The 15915-nt window shown below is 41.7% G+C and overlaps 1 protein-coding gene across 8 annotated transcripts in view; it reads left to right on the plus strand.

Moving 5' to 3' along the window:
- LOC123692178 (eye-specific diacylglycerol kinase) overlaps window positions 1-15915 on the plus strand; it is a 108471-nt gene that overhangs the window by 73655 nt on the left and 18901 nt on the right. For 7 of the 8 annotated variants that reach the window (XM_045636891.1, XM_045636888.1, XM_045636890.1 and 4 more), the window contains 8 exons: window positions 8576-8665; window positions 8780-8909; window positions 8998-9304; window positions 11082-11250; window positions 14162-14378; window positions 14990-15182; window positions 15263-15365; window positions 15640-15830. In XM_045636891.1, coding sequence (XP_045492847.1) covers window positions 8576-8665; window positions 8780-8909; window positions 8998-9304; window positions 11082-11250; window positions 14162-14378; window positions 14990-15182; window positions 15263-15365; window positions 15640-15830 — 1400 coding nt within the window. The remainder of the gene's footprint in view (window positions 1-8575; window positions 8666-8779; window positions 8910-8997; window positions 9305-11081; window positions 11251-14161; window positions 14379-14989; window positions 15183-15262; window positions 15366-15639; window positions 15831-15915) is intronic. The other variant, XM_045636886.1, reaches the window with a different exon arrangement.

A 15915-nucleotide genomic window follows, 5' to 3' on the forward strand; every position in this document is an offset into this window, starting at 1 on the left:
CGGATGGACTTTTTATATCCCCCATACTCGTGGGAACAAAAATGTCACTTAACCCGGCCCCATTTAATGACGACTTTAGCAAGATAAATATGGACAATGATGGACAATATGATTCGGATGACGTTAGGACAAGAAGGACGAGAGCTGTGATGCTTTCAAAATCAAGCTCAGCCAACAGCGTGGTGGATCTGCAATCCTACGAAAAAGGAAGGCTGTGGCGGAAGAGGTCCCTGGATAGGAGCCGCTCCGGTTCAGATTCAGAGGATGGAATTGGGGATTCAAAAATCCCCTGCCAAAAAACATCAAAAAGAGGGAAGGGCCGCACGCCGGGTACGTGCGCCGCTCGGCGTGCAGCCAAACTGGACGCGGCACGAAAACTGGAGACAGAGTTGCAGGCTGAGCAGGAGGTCGCGGAGTGCGCTGAGCGCATCGAGGCGACGCGTGCTAGCGCTCCCCTCCCCCCCATACCAATAAAGGAAGGGAACACGGCGGAGGCTCTTAGCCTCCGAATTGCGGAAAATTTGGCCGCCATTGAGAAGGTGCGGTCCAGGTCAAACAATTTGAAGACCACTTTCAAAAAAGCTCTCAAATTGGCGCACGACGACATTGAATTGTCGGTGGCACAATTCAAGCGGCTCACAGTCTCTGAGGAGACACGGCTTCTGCAGGCGGACAACTCCCGCCTACAGGCCGAGATCGACTCCCTCAAAAGGGAGCTCGAAAAAGTGAAGACGTCGCAAAGCGTACAAGTGTGTCCTCAACCGCGGGAACCTGATGCTGACCTGGTAGCTTCCATTTTGCGCCAGGTTGGAGACATGACTAACGCCAGGTTTGAGGCCCTAGAGGAGCGTCTGCTGCCGGCTAAGCGCTTAAGACCGGCGCTGGCGGCGGATAACAGGAGAGCGTCATTGGAGGGCGTCCAACAGGCGACCCAGGACCTTGTCACTCTCCCACCACCAGCAGAAAAAACGTATGCAATGGCTGCCTCGGTACCGCAACCGGGCATATCGGCGACGGGGTCCACTCCAAAACGGGCCGTGAAGCATGCTGCGGCTTCAGTCGGGAAGACTGCATTAAAGCAGCAAGTGGCGGTACAGGTTGCAGCGACGGCCATGAAGCCGAAGCCGAAGGCCAACAAGAAGAAAAAAGCGGCGTCGAAAAGCGCGGCGAACTCAAAACCCGCCAGCAAAGTCGCGCCCTCCGCATCAGCCCCATCCTCAGACCCCCTCCCGCAACAGCAGCCAAAAGAAGGATGGACTGTTGTCGGGAAGGGCGGGAAGAAAACAAAGGGGGCCAAGGCTAAGAAGCCTGCGGCGCAGTCTCGCAAAAAGCGACACAAGCTCCACGTTCCCTCTTCCTCGGCTGTCGTCCTGACCCTTCAGCCGGGAGCGGAGGAGCGTGGCATAACCTATGCCAAGATCATGATGGAGGCGCGGCGTGGGATCGATCTTGGGGAGATCGGCATTGGTGCGATGCGCTTTAAGCGTGGTGTTACCGGTGCCAGGATATTGGAGATACCTGGTGCTTCCAGCACAAAGGAAGCGGATGCTCTAGCCACCAAATTGCGGGAGGTATGAGGCGAGGATAATGTGAAGGTGACCAGGCCAGTGAAGTGCGCAGAGTTGCGAATTACTGGCCTGGATGACTCGGCCTCTGCTGAAGACATTGCGGTCGCGGTCTCACACGCAGGGGAGTGTTCCGTCGATCACGTAAAGTGTGGTGCTCTGCGTTCTGGCCCGCGGGGTGCAATGTCAGCCTGGGTGAGCTGTCCAGTGACCGCGGCGAAGAAGTTGGCGCAGGTGGGGCACGTTCTGGTGGGGTGGGTTTCCGCAAAGGTCTCATTAATCGAGCAGAAGCCCCTACGCTGCTTCCGCTGCCAGGAGCTAGGCCATGTAAGTGCTACGTGCTCATCATTCGCGGATCGGAGTACCATTTGTTTCCGCTGCGGTGAAATGGGCCACAAAGCGGGTGAATGCTCTGCTACCACTGCTCACTGCGCCCTTTGTGCAGAAGCAAAGCGACCAGCAGAACATCGACTTGGAAGCTTAGCCTGTAAGGCCCCCAAGCCAAAAAAAGGCGGAATGCGGAAGCAAGATGGCGCTCGGGTTCCATCACGCTCTGCTCTGGTGCCTGCTGAGGTGCCGCAAACGGAGGCAGCTATGGAAACGCAGTAATGGCCCCACTGCGTTTCCTACAGGCCAATATTAACCACTGTGCTAGGTCCCAGGATCTTTTACTCCAAAGCCTGGCAGAGTGGGAGATTGATGTGGCGATTGTGTCTGAGCCGTACAATGTTCCCGCCTGGGATAACTGGGCGGGTGATCTGGATAGCTTGGTGACACTAGTTGCACAAGGCGGTACACAAATAGAGCGAGTGGTCAGGCGACGGGGCTGCGTATCAGCGGTAATTAACGGATACACCGTCGTGGGGGTGTATTTCTCGCCAAATCGCTGTCTCGCTGATTTCGAGGAGTTCCTCGTCGTGTTGAGAGATATGATCGACCTCGCGCAGCCAATGTCTGTTCTCCTGGCCGGGGACTTCAACGCCAAGTCCGTGTCTTGGGGTTGCCGGGCAGGTGACGCGCGAGGTACTCTGCTTGCAGACTGGGCGGTCGCCTCTGGGTTAACACTAATTAACCGCGGAACAGAGCTGACATGCGTGCGACAGAGGGGTGGCTCTATTGTAGATATCACCTTCGCGAGCCCTGCTCTCGCTCGTTGTATTCAGGACTGGAGGGTTCTGGTGGACGTGGAGACGCTTTCGGATCACCGCTACATCCGGTTCAGCGTCTCCATGCCCTCGACGGCTCACAGTCGATTCCCCACTGGTGAACGCCGTCCGCGCTGGGCGCTTGGAAGCCTAGATAGGGAGCTTCTCATTGAAGCTGCCATAGTGCAAGCCTGGCTCCCGACGCCGCAAGGTGACGGTGTTGATGTGGAGGAGGAGGCCACTTGGCTTGCCGATGCAATGGCGCAAATCTGTGACGCGAGCATGCGGAGAGTGCGGTCAGTTCCGCGAAGGCGACAAATGTACTGGTGGTCCGCCGATATCACCCAGCTACGCGCTTCTTGCGTAGCTGCGAGGCGGGCGTACACCAGGCATAGACGCCGTAGACGGCGTGACGAAGAGGAGGAGGCGCGGTTATACGCCGTCTACAGAGATTGTATCGTGTCTCTCCAGGGCGCGATAGGCACAGCAAAAACTCGCGCATGGGAGGAGATGCTAGAGGGTTTGAACCATGAACCCTGGGGTCGGCCTTACAAGAGGGTGAGGCAAAAGCTTCGCCCTTGGGCCCCGCCCCTATCTCAAACTCTGGAGCCTCGATTTCTGGAGCAGGTGGTGACGTCCCTGTTTCCGAATCGGGGAAGACATTCTCCCCCGCCGATGGTATCCACAATGACTGTGCAGGAGGAGTATGCTGATGAAAATGTCCCGGTGGTCACGCGTGACGAGCTTGCAGTGGCAGTGGAGCGGCTCAAAGCAAAAAAGACCGCCCCCAGCCCTGATGGTATCCCAGGGCGGGCTTGGGTACTGGCGCTAGAGTCACTTGGACCCCGGGTGGAACAGCTCTTCACAGAATGCCTTCAACAGGGCCAATTTCCCCGGAGGTGGAAGACCGGGAATTTGGTCCTGTTGCAGAAGGACGGACGCCCGCGCGATTCGCCCTCGGCTTACAGGCCGATCGTGCTGCTCGATGAGGTGAGCAAGCTCTTTGAGCGCGTTTTCGCAGCTCGCCTCATCGACCACCTGGAGGGAGTGGGGCCGGACCTGAGCGAAAACCAGTTTGGATTCCGCCGGGGACGGTCCACCATTGATGCGATCGCTGCGCTGCGTGAACTCGCAGACAATGTGGCTGATGAAGATGGAGTGCTTTTGGCGGTGTCTCTTGACATCGCCAACGCTTTTAACACGCTACCATGGAGTTGCGTAATTGAGGCGCTCCGCTATCACAATGTGCCCGAGTACATGGTGCGATTGCTGCAGTCCTACCTATCAGAGAGGGCTGTGGCGTACCCCACACGCCGTGGATGGATGGAAAAGGAAATGTCGTGCGGTGTTCCACAGGGCTCGGTTCTTGGGCCTCTCCTGTGGAACATCGGTTACGACTGGGTCCTGCGCGCCACTTATCTCCCGGGTGTAAGCGTGCTTTGCTATGCGGATGACACCCTGGTGACTGCGCGTGGGGCCTCGTATAGAGACGCGGCCCTCCTTGCGACCGCTGGTGTGGCGGAAGTTGTGCGCCGCATTAGAAGACTTGGTCTAGAGGTGGCCCTGGACAAGTCAGAGGCGATTTTGTTTCGTGGCCGTCGAAGGGCGCAGGCTGCTGGATCAGCAATCCAGGTGGGCGGTGCGTCCATCAGCGTTGGTCCCACGTTGCGCTATCTGGGCATCGTGTTGGACAGCAGCTGGACATTCGTGGAGCACTTCCGCCGCCTAGCCCCCCGGCTTGTTGGGGTGGCCGGGGCACTTGGAAGTCTGCTCCCGAATCTTAGAGGGGCTGGGGGTGCGTGCCGTCGTCTTTACACCGGCGTCATTCGCTCCATGGCCCTCTATGGTGCGCCCATTTGGGCTGACTCTTTGAGCGCCCGTACCAGACCCCTATTGCGTAGACCGCAGCGGGTCATGGCGCTCAGAATCGTGAGGGCATATCGCACGGTGTCCTTCGAGGCCGCGTGCTTAATGGCGGGGACGCCCCCGTGGGACCTGGACGCCGAAATGCTGGCGGACGTTTATCGCCGCATCGCCGCGTCTAGATCGCATGGGAGCAACCCATATCTGGAGCAGGTCCAGCAATGGAGGGCTGATGCTCTCGAGCGGCGTTTCATTGAGTGGAAACGTCGGCTCGAAGAGCCCAGCGCAGGAGTAAGGACGGTCGAAGCAATCCGACCGGTCCTACGTGAGTGGTGCGACAGGCGGCATGGGGCCATCACCTTCCGCCTGACACAGGTACTGTTCGGACACGGTTGTTTCGGGTGGTACCTGTGCAAAGTCGCCAGACGGGAGCCGCAAATGGCTTGTCATTGGTGCGACTGTCCGGAGGACACGGCAGACCACACTCTCGCCGTGTGCCCCGCGTGGTCAGAGCCCCGTGCTCGCCTAGTCGCAGTCGTCGGCCCTGATCTCTCCCTGCCTTCCATAGTTCGTGAAATGGTTGGCGGCGACAGATCGTGGTCCGCGGCTATCACATTCTGCGAGTATGTGATGTCGCAGAAGATGTGGCAGAGCGGGTCCGCGAGAGAAACCCTTCCTCGGATCCGATTCGGCGTCGTCGTCCTATTGGGCGTCGTCGCCGTGTCGCGGCCGCTTTACACGGTCGCGACCTGCCTCCCTGATGATGGGCACCGGATGGTGGAACGGGGATATAATCCATCATCCGGTGCGGAGAGGCGGCGTGAGAAGTGTTCCACTCACGCCGCCCCCCTAGGAAGGTAGACCTGGCGGCCTCCCGCCACATTCGCGTTGGGCCTGGAGATAGGCTGCCGCTGACGGGTCTGCGGACGCGGTTCTACCGAATACCCGCGGCCCCGTCTATAAAGCGGCACGGCGGAACACAGTGGAGTTTAGTCGGTAGGTCCCTGCACTCAGCAGGGTGAGTCCGACATAACCCAGGGCTCTTTCCCCGAGTGCCCTGGGTATGCTTAAATGCATTCTCCACTAAAAAAAAAAAAAAAAAAAAAAGGTCTGAATATTTATATGACGGTTAATGAACTGAAATTAATCCTTATTATGGAAATGAAAATAAACCTCAAAGTTAAGCTAAGTTCACAGACGTGTTTTGTGTCAGTAATAGGAGCTCGTAACTTTTATGAAAAGATTTAAGCTTCTGTATATTTCCTGAAACTAAAAGTTATTGCGTTCACAACCCGATTGTTTTGTTTGCCTGAGGTAGAGTTTTTATAAAAGGGCACGTGTAAGATTTATCTGCATAATCATTCGATATTCGATAGCTGCTTAATGGTTTGAGCGATTCTGCATCACAAAGGCCGCCCAAAATATTGGATACTATAAAGCTGGTGCACCGTGTACTATATTCTAATGGGGCTCTTTATACAAGCATTAAAATATGTCCATTCTGGACATATGAATATTAATGGCTGACTTTAATTAACTTGTCCTGATGCTGACGAAGCTGAAACTAATAATTCAGTCTGATGGGTCCTGCTTTCACGTGGATAATTATCTCGTAAATGTTCTACAGTTGACCTACTCTCTGATCTTTATTCATAAAACGTCTCCCAACCTCATTTGTTCGGCGCCTCGCGCGGTAAGCCTAACCAACTGCATGCAAATAGATTCCACGTATCGTTATTAATTACATAATTGAAAAATATATTTATATCCATATTTAATAACAGTTACCTGTGTAGACAGTATATAGTATGTTAAACAAACTTTAACGCATAGGTAGGCGCCGATTATAAAGTTAAGCTTTATTTACGAATGTTTTTAAACGGTAGTACGGAAGAAAAATCACATTAAACCACGTTTAAATGAAAATATACGAAATAGTCTAAGATCCGGCTGCAGGATTAGTGCGTTCATCGGTTTTTTGCTGAAAACCGAATTTTTATGTATATTTACAATTAGGAGAATATATATCGACTAGGTTGCCAGTCAAAATTTGGCCGCAAGCATGTTTAATTAAAATTTTTCTAATCGATTTTTGGGAAAAAAATTCGTTCACTTGTTTTTTTGAATAAAATGTAGTCTACATCACGGCAAATGATATAAAGATTCAAAAAAATCACGGTTGCCGCTTTTCACCTGGCCGCAACATCTTGGCAGCCTGGTGCAAACAGGTATGATTACGATTCATTTTTACGTTCATAACGTACATTTATGAATCATATATCAAATTAAAGCTAATTTTTTTCTATTTATTATCATATATGGTTGCCTAATTAAATCCGCCCGCAAATAAGGGTTGCCGGCTGTTAAAAATTATAAATATTTACGCCTATAAGTACACCGACGCATTCTTTTTATGTATATTTATAATTAGGAGAATATATATCGACTAGGTTGCCAGTCAAAATTTGGCCGCAAGCATTTTTAATTAAAATTTTTCTAATCGATTTTTGGGAAAAAAATTCGTTCACTTGTTTTTTGAATAAAATGTAGTCTACATCACGGCAAATGATATAAAGATTCTAAAAAATCACGGTTGCCGCTTTTCACCTGGCCGCAACATCTTGGCAGCCTGGTGCAAACAGGTATAATTTCGATTCATTTTTACGTTCATAACGTACATTTATGAATCATATATCAAATTAAAGCTAATTTTTTTCTATTTATTATCATATATGGTTGCCTAATTAAATCCGACCGCAAATAAGGGTTGCCGGCTGTTAAAGATGTTGAATATTTAAGGTTGAGTGAAAGAAAATATGTCGTCCTTTTCAAAATGACAAATTTAAAAAGTAATATTGATTTAATATAATTAACAGCCGATCCTCTCTTTTTCTCGTTGTTTCACTGCCGCACGCGAATGCGTCGGTGTACTAATAGGCGTAAATATTTATAATTTTTAACAGCCGGCAACCCTTATTTGCGGCCGGATTTAATTAGGCAACCATATATGATAATAAATAGAAAAAAATTAGCTTTAATTTGATATATGATTCATAAATGTACGTTATGAACGTAAAAATGAATCGAAATCATACCTGTTTGCACCAGGCTGCCAAGATGTTGCGGCCAGGTGAAAAGCGGCAACCGTGATTTTTTTGAATCTTTATATCATTTGCCGTGATGTAGACTACATTTTATTCAAAAAACAAGTGAACGAATTTTTTTTCCAAAAATCGATTAGAAAAATTTTAATTAAACATGCTTGCGGCCAAATTTTGACTGGCAACCTAGTCGATATATATTCTCCTAATTATAAATATACATAAAAATTCGGTTTTCAGCAAAAAACCGATGAACGCACTAATCCTGCAGCCGGATCTCGTACTAAAACGCAATAAATAAAAATGTTAATATTTAATATTAACTTTGAAATGTTTAGAGACAATTTAGCTAAATGGTCAATGCATTAGCGTTTCCCGTGTTGTAAATGATTTACATTTAGCGTAAAATTCATATCATTTCCACGTCAGAAGTCGCGTCCCGAGAGCGAAATGGAACTTCATTTTTAATGACGCGTTAGCATATCACTCACATAGCGCTACCGTTGTGTAAAATAGAGCCAGCGTTACGTTTCAGCTACGATACCTCTCAACGGAGTGTTTAGTCATATTTTGTCTATTCCACCCATGCATATGTTTCATTTTTTATCCAATGCTTCATGATTTATTTCAGAGGGAGTTTGTTTTACGTTGAGCTTAAAAGAGATGATTTTAGGACGTATAAAGCTTTTATATATGTTTTATTTTTGAATGACTTTAAAACTTCTCTTTTTAACTTTTATACACGACTAATATTTATTTACTTATCTTATTTATTATTTAATTTAACGTACATACATGTTTTATGTCATGTGTTAATATGTACTTTAATTTGCGTTTGTCTAATTATTTAGTACACTGCATGTGTGTTGGTACACTGCATGGTTGTTTTGTTGTCACACAGTCATTGCGGCGCGGTTGCTGTGGGTGGTGCTTATCCTCAAAGAACACTGTCGAAAATGCGGTAGGAGGTAGCACTGACCTAGAGGATCCTGTGCGTATTCATGCTATTTTGCCAGGCTAATAACTATTGTATTTGCGTAGCTTCTTCTTAGAATTTGATGTAGAAATCGTCTTTTATGGGTATAAATTTGTATACTTTTTACAGTCTCTGCAGGCCAAAATATCGTTTAGTTCAAAAGAAATTGTTGCCTTAAGTTGTTCGTGGTGTAAGGATGCATACCACAACAAAGAGAGTTGCTTTAATCTGCAACGGATTGGAGAAGAATGCTCATTAGGTACGTAAAATTGTTAAACTCGTATGTCTAAGCATTTGAATTTTGTAATTGATCAAAGAATTGTAGTAAAATGAAAGCAAATTTTAAGGTACCCAAGCAAATATAATTGTACCGCCGTCATGGATTGTGAAACTTCCGAGACGGGGCAGTTTCAAATCGTCTTTAAGGAAATCGCCGAAAAAGAAAAACGCCGCAAAGAAAAAAGGAAAGGACTCAAAGGTGGAGCAAAGGCCCTTCGTCATAAAGCCAATACCGACAGCCAACGTCAAGCCTGTCCTCGTTTTTATTAACCCAAAAAGCGGAGGCAATCAAGGTGTGAAACTGTTACAAAAATTTCAATGGCTTTTGAATCCACGACAAGTTTTCGATTTAACGCAAGGCGGACCAGGACCAGGGTAAGTTATTTTGAATATGAAGTCATCGATTTTTTTTTTTGTAATATTTCTAAATAGTGTTTTATTTATCTAAATATTTCCAAGATTTATATCTAACATAAAAAAATAGAAAACAATAAGCCTTTTCTTTTGATTGAGCTTTTGTTGAAATATAATCATATTAAAGTACCCAAATGTATTTTACATTTAATGCAAACCAATCGTGCGTTAATATAGACATTTTCAAGTTTAGTTTTCATTGGAAGTAATGGAATAATATACATTATAGGCTTTAAAGCGTGAATTGACGTCATTGTTATATTATTTTGCCTCATTAAAAAGCGAATAGTCCTCTTTACAAGTTTTATAAATAGCAAGTCTATGCATTTTAATGCTACACATTGTATGGTAATGACATATTTCAATAACAATCGTCAAATGACATGGCTCACTCTGTGTTGTTTAATAACCTTGCAGTTAGGTTCATTATAATTTGTAAATAGTTCGTATAGCAGAGTTTGATATGTAATTCTCAGTTTTATGTACCTATTCCCAATTGAAAAAAAACAATCACGGGAATATAAAAGTAAAATGAGAGTTACTCGTATATTCGTACTGCAAGTCTATTACCTAGTTAGTGTGAATACACGGCGAAGTGTCGCGTGAAGAGCTCAGACTGACACTTATCTTGTGTACCTACATCTCGGGCTCTAGACTTCAGTCCTCGAAGCTTCTCTCAGTCGTAATACCCTATCCCGCTTTGATCCCTTTTCACAATAACGTCGAAACAAAAAATCGCGTGCGCATTTTTCACGGATAAAGAATAGAAGTAAATAAAGCCGCTGGGTGGCTATGAATTCTACTTATTTCATTGTGTCGGTCGTTTCGTTAGAGGCTGCGCAAATATTTTCTTTTGTATGACATAGCGTGTTAAACCCTCGCGCATTTTTAAGTAGAATTGTTTGAAAGCAAAGTATTTCTATTAAACCATTTAATTTTAAATTAGTAGCACACGCTTTCCATAGTACTTACTGATAGGGCGATTATTTCAATCAAAATATATCAGTAGTATCAGTATCAGTTCCTACCCTCGTTTGTTCATATTATAATGTAAACCATTTAGTAACTTCTATGTTTACTTTCACCTAATATCACAAATATTGTGTCAAGCTAACAAACCTTGACACTGATAAAATAGGTACATATACTTACCGACTTACCGACCTACGTACATGAAAATGTAACAGAAAATGGATTGGATTAATTAATATTTTTGGTAGTGACTAAAATAAATTGCTTCAATTGGAATCGAATATTTTTTATAATTAAACGTAGAGGTATAGAAAATTTCATTGTTAACTTAAATAATATTATTTATTAAATACTGTATGTTATGTTTATTTGACTACTTGAATATTGCTACTTCTTCATGAAAATAATACACATACCAACTCAATCGCTCAACAAAAAGAACAGCACAAAAATCAACAGTGAACAATTTTGTAAACAAGTTTTAAAACGAAATACGAATGCTATCAAAAGCACATCAGTTAAAAGGTTTACGTGTTAGGCATCCGAAATGAAAAATGTATTTAAAAAGTTCAAGAAATTCCAATTTAAAATAGGTTTAGCTTAATTATTTCTTTTGCATTACTAATTAATTATAACAACATTTAAATACTCATGTGGAATGTTTAATCATTTTTAACTATTTTAGAAAGCTTTATTAACCTCTATAATCTATTATTAGACTTCATAACATTGCCCTCCTACTTAATTATTACCTTTCTTTCAACAGATTAGAAATGTTCCGTAAAGTGCCTAACCTACGCGTCCTGGCGTGTGGAGGAGACGGTACTGTGGGCTGGGTGCTCAGCGTTCTGGACAGGATCGGTGCCAGACCAGCCGTGGGAGTACTACCCCTGGGTACTGGGAACGACCTCGCGAGAGCTCTCGGATGGGGAGGGGTGAGTAATATATAAAATTAGACTAATAATATTCTTATAATAATTAAAGCTATCGCACTTGTTCGTCTGTCAGAGTTAGCATGTGATAAAAATAAAGTTATGTTATTTGTGATGATAATAATTCACTTATTATACTTATTTATAATATAAAAATGAATAGCAAAATGTGTTGGTAAGCGCATAACTCGAGAACGGCTGAACCGATTTCGATAATTCTTTTTTATTATATTCCTTGAAGTACGAGGATGGTTTTTATGTAGAGAAAACGTAAATATGTACCACGGGCGAAGCCGGGGCGGACCGCTAGTTTATAATAAAAACAATGAACAATCCGGTAGTTTTAGATAAAGATAAAGGCATAAAGAAATGGAACGGCAAAATTTGCGATTAGAGAAAGCTTCGTAGTAATATTTGATAAGCTTTGCCTAATTTTTTTCCACTTTATTACTTTAATAACTGTACCTGTTTATGTACATAATAATAAAAAATATACGGCAAGTGAATCGGAATAATACAGATTGAACGTAGCACGAGCGCTTCAGCCTCAATCCAATTAAAAAATCCCCAATTTCAAGATTGTTTCAATATTTCATTCAAATCAAATTTTGAATTCAAATATGATGAATTTTAACTTCCAATACAAAAAAAAATATAAAGAGCTGGATGGGTAAGAATATGAAATGTTTCTGCTTTTTCAGAAATTAGTTTCTGTAATAATCCGATTCCATCGTATGTTACCATTTCATTTTTCTCGTCGTATTTAGTTTGGAAGTTCCGTAAAAATTTAAAAAGTAAAAATTGTATTCGTTCCATTGCACAACAATATCAACCGTTGAGGCCTGCAACAGACACGATGATAAATTTGTAAAGAATAACCTCCATTTTTTCCTATTCTTTATAAATTTATATTTATAAAGCATTCTTATGCCATAAAACCAAAAATATCAATTTCAAGAATAACCTCTTCGAATGCAAACATAACATCAAACTTAGCCAAGTCATTGGTACCTACATACTTATCATTTATAAGATTTCATATCAATTATAACATGTGTTCTGAGTAGTATAGAACTTTAATAAAATTGAAGCAAATGTAAGACTTCAAAAATAGACAAGGTAAAACGATAAATAGAGGGATTAAAAGCAACGGATTTTATATAATGGTTTATGTTTTCATCGCGAAATCTCCCTAAGGCATTTTTCAATATTCGTTTCGCATTTTATTCTTTAAACCCTCTTAAAATGCACTCTCTATAAGTAATATTATGGTGTGTATTTTTAGCTTTGTTAACTATTGTTTTGTTTTCTGCTCACAATGTTATTTTATTTTATATAAAAACGAGTGCACAATCTCAACAGCCTGTTATTAATACAATTCCGTATAAAATCAATTATTTGTAAAAGCTCTTTGACGGAGCTTTAGGAGCTAAAACAATTTAATATAAACGCTGCGTAAAATTACAGTATCGTAAATTTTTACGAAAACAATATATTCTGTTAGCAATTTTTGCATGATTGTTTGAGCGTCAGTTAATTATATTGACGATTTAAATGAACTACCTACTCGTGTAAATAAAATTGTAGTGAAGATAAATATTTGCAAAGTTTTAATAATGAATCGGTCTTTATGACGACATTATTTCGATACTGTGTTATGTAACAACGGTTTTATCACAATTGAAAATAATATATTATTATAATTTATTGTTCTCTTTGATATAAGTTATGAAAGAGTTAAAAATAAACGTTTCGATTAATATTTTTAATACATTAGTAAAAATTTGATGTAGTTAAGATAGGTTGGTAGACGGTAGTTTAAGTAATAACATTTTTATAAAAAATACACACCTTTAAATACATAATGATAATAATGCTTGCTTTATCAATGCTGTCATTCAAAATTTTCCTTGTAAGGCTTTTCTATTCACCGAGCGGCCAAGCTGCCTTCAGGGTATTTACAATTTATATTACCAAGGTTCAAATTTACATAATATAATTTTTATATCATTTCATTTTATGTTTATGTTTTAATGTCTGTAATAATATTACAGCTCTTTTTAGACGATGTTCAACTCAAAGTATATTTTAAATTTATTCCACCTGCCTTTTCTTTCTTTTATAAAAGGGAAATAATATTATAGTACAGAGTACTACATTTACCTATTGTCATAACTTTCTTTGTATATTTCAATTCGAGACGCAATTCTAGGCAGTAAGGCAGAGCTTTGTCGGCCGCGTTTCGAATTTGTAATCCTCTTTAAAGTACCTATGTAGTTTTAGTTTTATACTTTAAATGTTTCCATTTCATGTCACTGATTTGTTCAAGTGTTTCATAATAAATACTTACAATTTGTAAGAAGGGATACAGAATTCCTGTAGTTTCGTAACTATTTATTTAACAATTCAAACAAGGTACCTAAACTAAACAAACAGTTCTAGGAATAACGTTATATCAAATTAAGCTTTTTAACGTTCGTTGTACAATTTTCATTAATCATTAAAAATAATTACCAAATACCTTTGCTATTTACGTATGAAATTGTGAAAAGTAATTTCTCATATTATTATAATTAAGAGTCTTTCTTGACCTCATTTGTATATTTGCTTGCTTATTTCCGCTGAAGCGAACAAGTGCCTGAAGCGCGATAATATTTCCTTTATTTTTATTATAAAGAGTAAATACTCACTTTACGCGTGTAAATGTGAATATTTTATGATTCATAAAACTATTACTATAAAGATAAAGATGCCATTAAATGAAATGTCTTCAATAAAAAGTTATATAACATTTACATAACCAATTATTATTTGAAAACTATCATGAAAATAGTTCTTAGTTTGTTTTGTGTATGAGCACCTATAACATACAAGTGATAACCTTTTTGGATGCTTATGTATTTATACATTTCAGGGTTACGAAGATGAGCCAATATCGAAAATCCTGGCGCATATCGGTGAAAGTGACACCGTGCTGTTAGATCGATGGCAGTTGACAGTGGAGCCTAATTCGGCGGCGTCTGGCGAGGACACCAGCAACGCTAAAGCGGACCTGCCTCTTAACGTCGTTAACAACTATTTTTCATTCGGAGTCGACGCTCACATTGCTCTTGAATTTCACGAGGCTAGAGGTGAGTGTAACATCAAAAGGAAATTTGTGTTTCAGTTTCACTTTGAACTGTGCAGGGAAAATACGATAGCCATTGAATGTAGTTAATAACTATGTAAGCCAGACGACGGGTTTTCCTTTTTTGCATTGTATGCCAATGATTACAAAAGCTTTATAGTCGAGATACCCATTTATTTAACCTTGGTAAAATAACATTAAAATTAAATATTTATGCATATTTATGTATGTACCTACGTGAATATATGGAATTGGTATAATCTGGTATAAAAAAGCTCCATTATGTTAAATAAAAAGTGGTAAAGCTATATTTTAATATAATGAAAAGTTATTTCATTATAGGTATTAAAATAAGTATATGTTTATTGTTTACTATATGTAATACACGCTCTTTTTAGCGTGTATTACAGTAAACATTCTTCACATTTAAGTCTATAGAAATCGTGTTGTTTTCATTAATTTATGTAATTGTTTATTCTCATGCTCTAAGTGTTGTTGTCAGATAATAAAGTTATTCGTTTCGCAACCGTGCTCTGAATAAAATGAATTGTTGACGCAAACTTTGAAAATTGCTTCTTCATACTGAAAAGGCTAATTTGCTCGATTTGTTTCCAGAGGCGCATCCAGAAAAATTCAACTCTCGAATACGAAATAAGCTGTTTTACGGAACAGCGGGCGGAAAAGATCTCATGCAACGGAAATGGAAGGGTTTAGCAGATTTTGTTACTTTAGAGTGCGATGGAAAAGACCTTACTCCTGTTTTAAGGGAACATAAAGTTCACGCCATTGTCTTTTTAAACATTCCAAGGTGTGTTTCGATTATTTTTGTGATTCTTGTTAATCTATTCTTTTATTATTGTATATAATTGACATAATTATACTTGATAGTTATGGAGGAGGAACTCATCCCTGGAATAAATCTATGGGCGCCTCTGAACCCTCGACCGAAGATGGATTAATCGAAGTAGTAGGATTAACCACATACCAACTGGTGAGTACCTGTTTAGATTGTAGATTGTGTTACTAATAATATTATGTTATTAATTATTAATTTCATGAAACTATATTTAATAAAATATACAATTTATAAATGTAATATATAACTGTATAACATTAGCCGACGTTACGTCAACAAATGAACTACTAATTAATTATAGCACTGCAACTGTCACGTGAAAAAGAAGCCCCTTAATACCTACAGGTATTAATTCATGGTAAGGCCACAACTTTCAGAATAGCAATACTATAAACTCTGTTTGTTGTAGCCATTATTACAAGCGGGTGGTCATGGCACGTGTATCACTCAGTGCAAGACGGCGAAAATAGTGACAACCAAAGTGATACCCATGCAAGTGGATGGCGAGGCTTGTAGGCTTGCACCGTCAGTGATTACACTATCCATTCTGAATCAGGCTATAATGCTTGCCAAGAAGAAACCGGGAAGGGTGCTGGCACCGTAAGTACAATCAATTACCCTTGTTAATTACGATTAAGTTCGTCCACGCGGGTGTTTTTTTTTTTTTTTTTTTTAACGTAAATAC

The sequence above is a fragment of the Colias croceus genome, chromosome 5 (genome assembly GCF_905220415.1).
Source record: "Colias croceus chromosome 5, ilColCroc2.1".
In the NCBI taxonomy this organism is placed as follows: domain Eukaryota; kingdom Metazoa; phylum Arthropoda; class Insecta; order Lepidoptera; family Pieridae; genus Colias; species Colias croceus.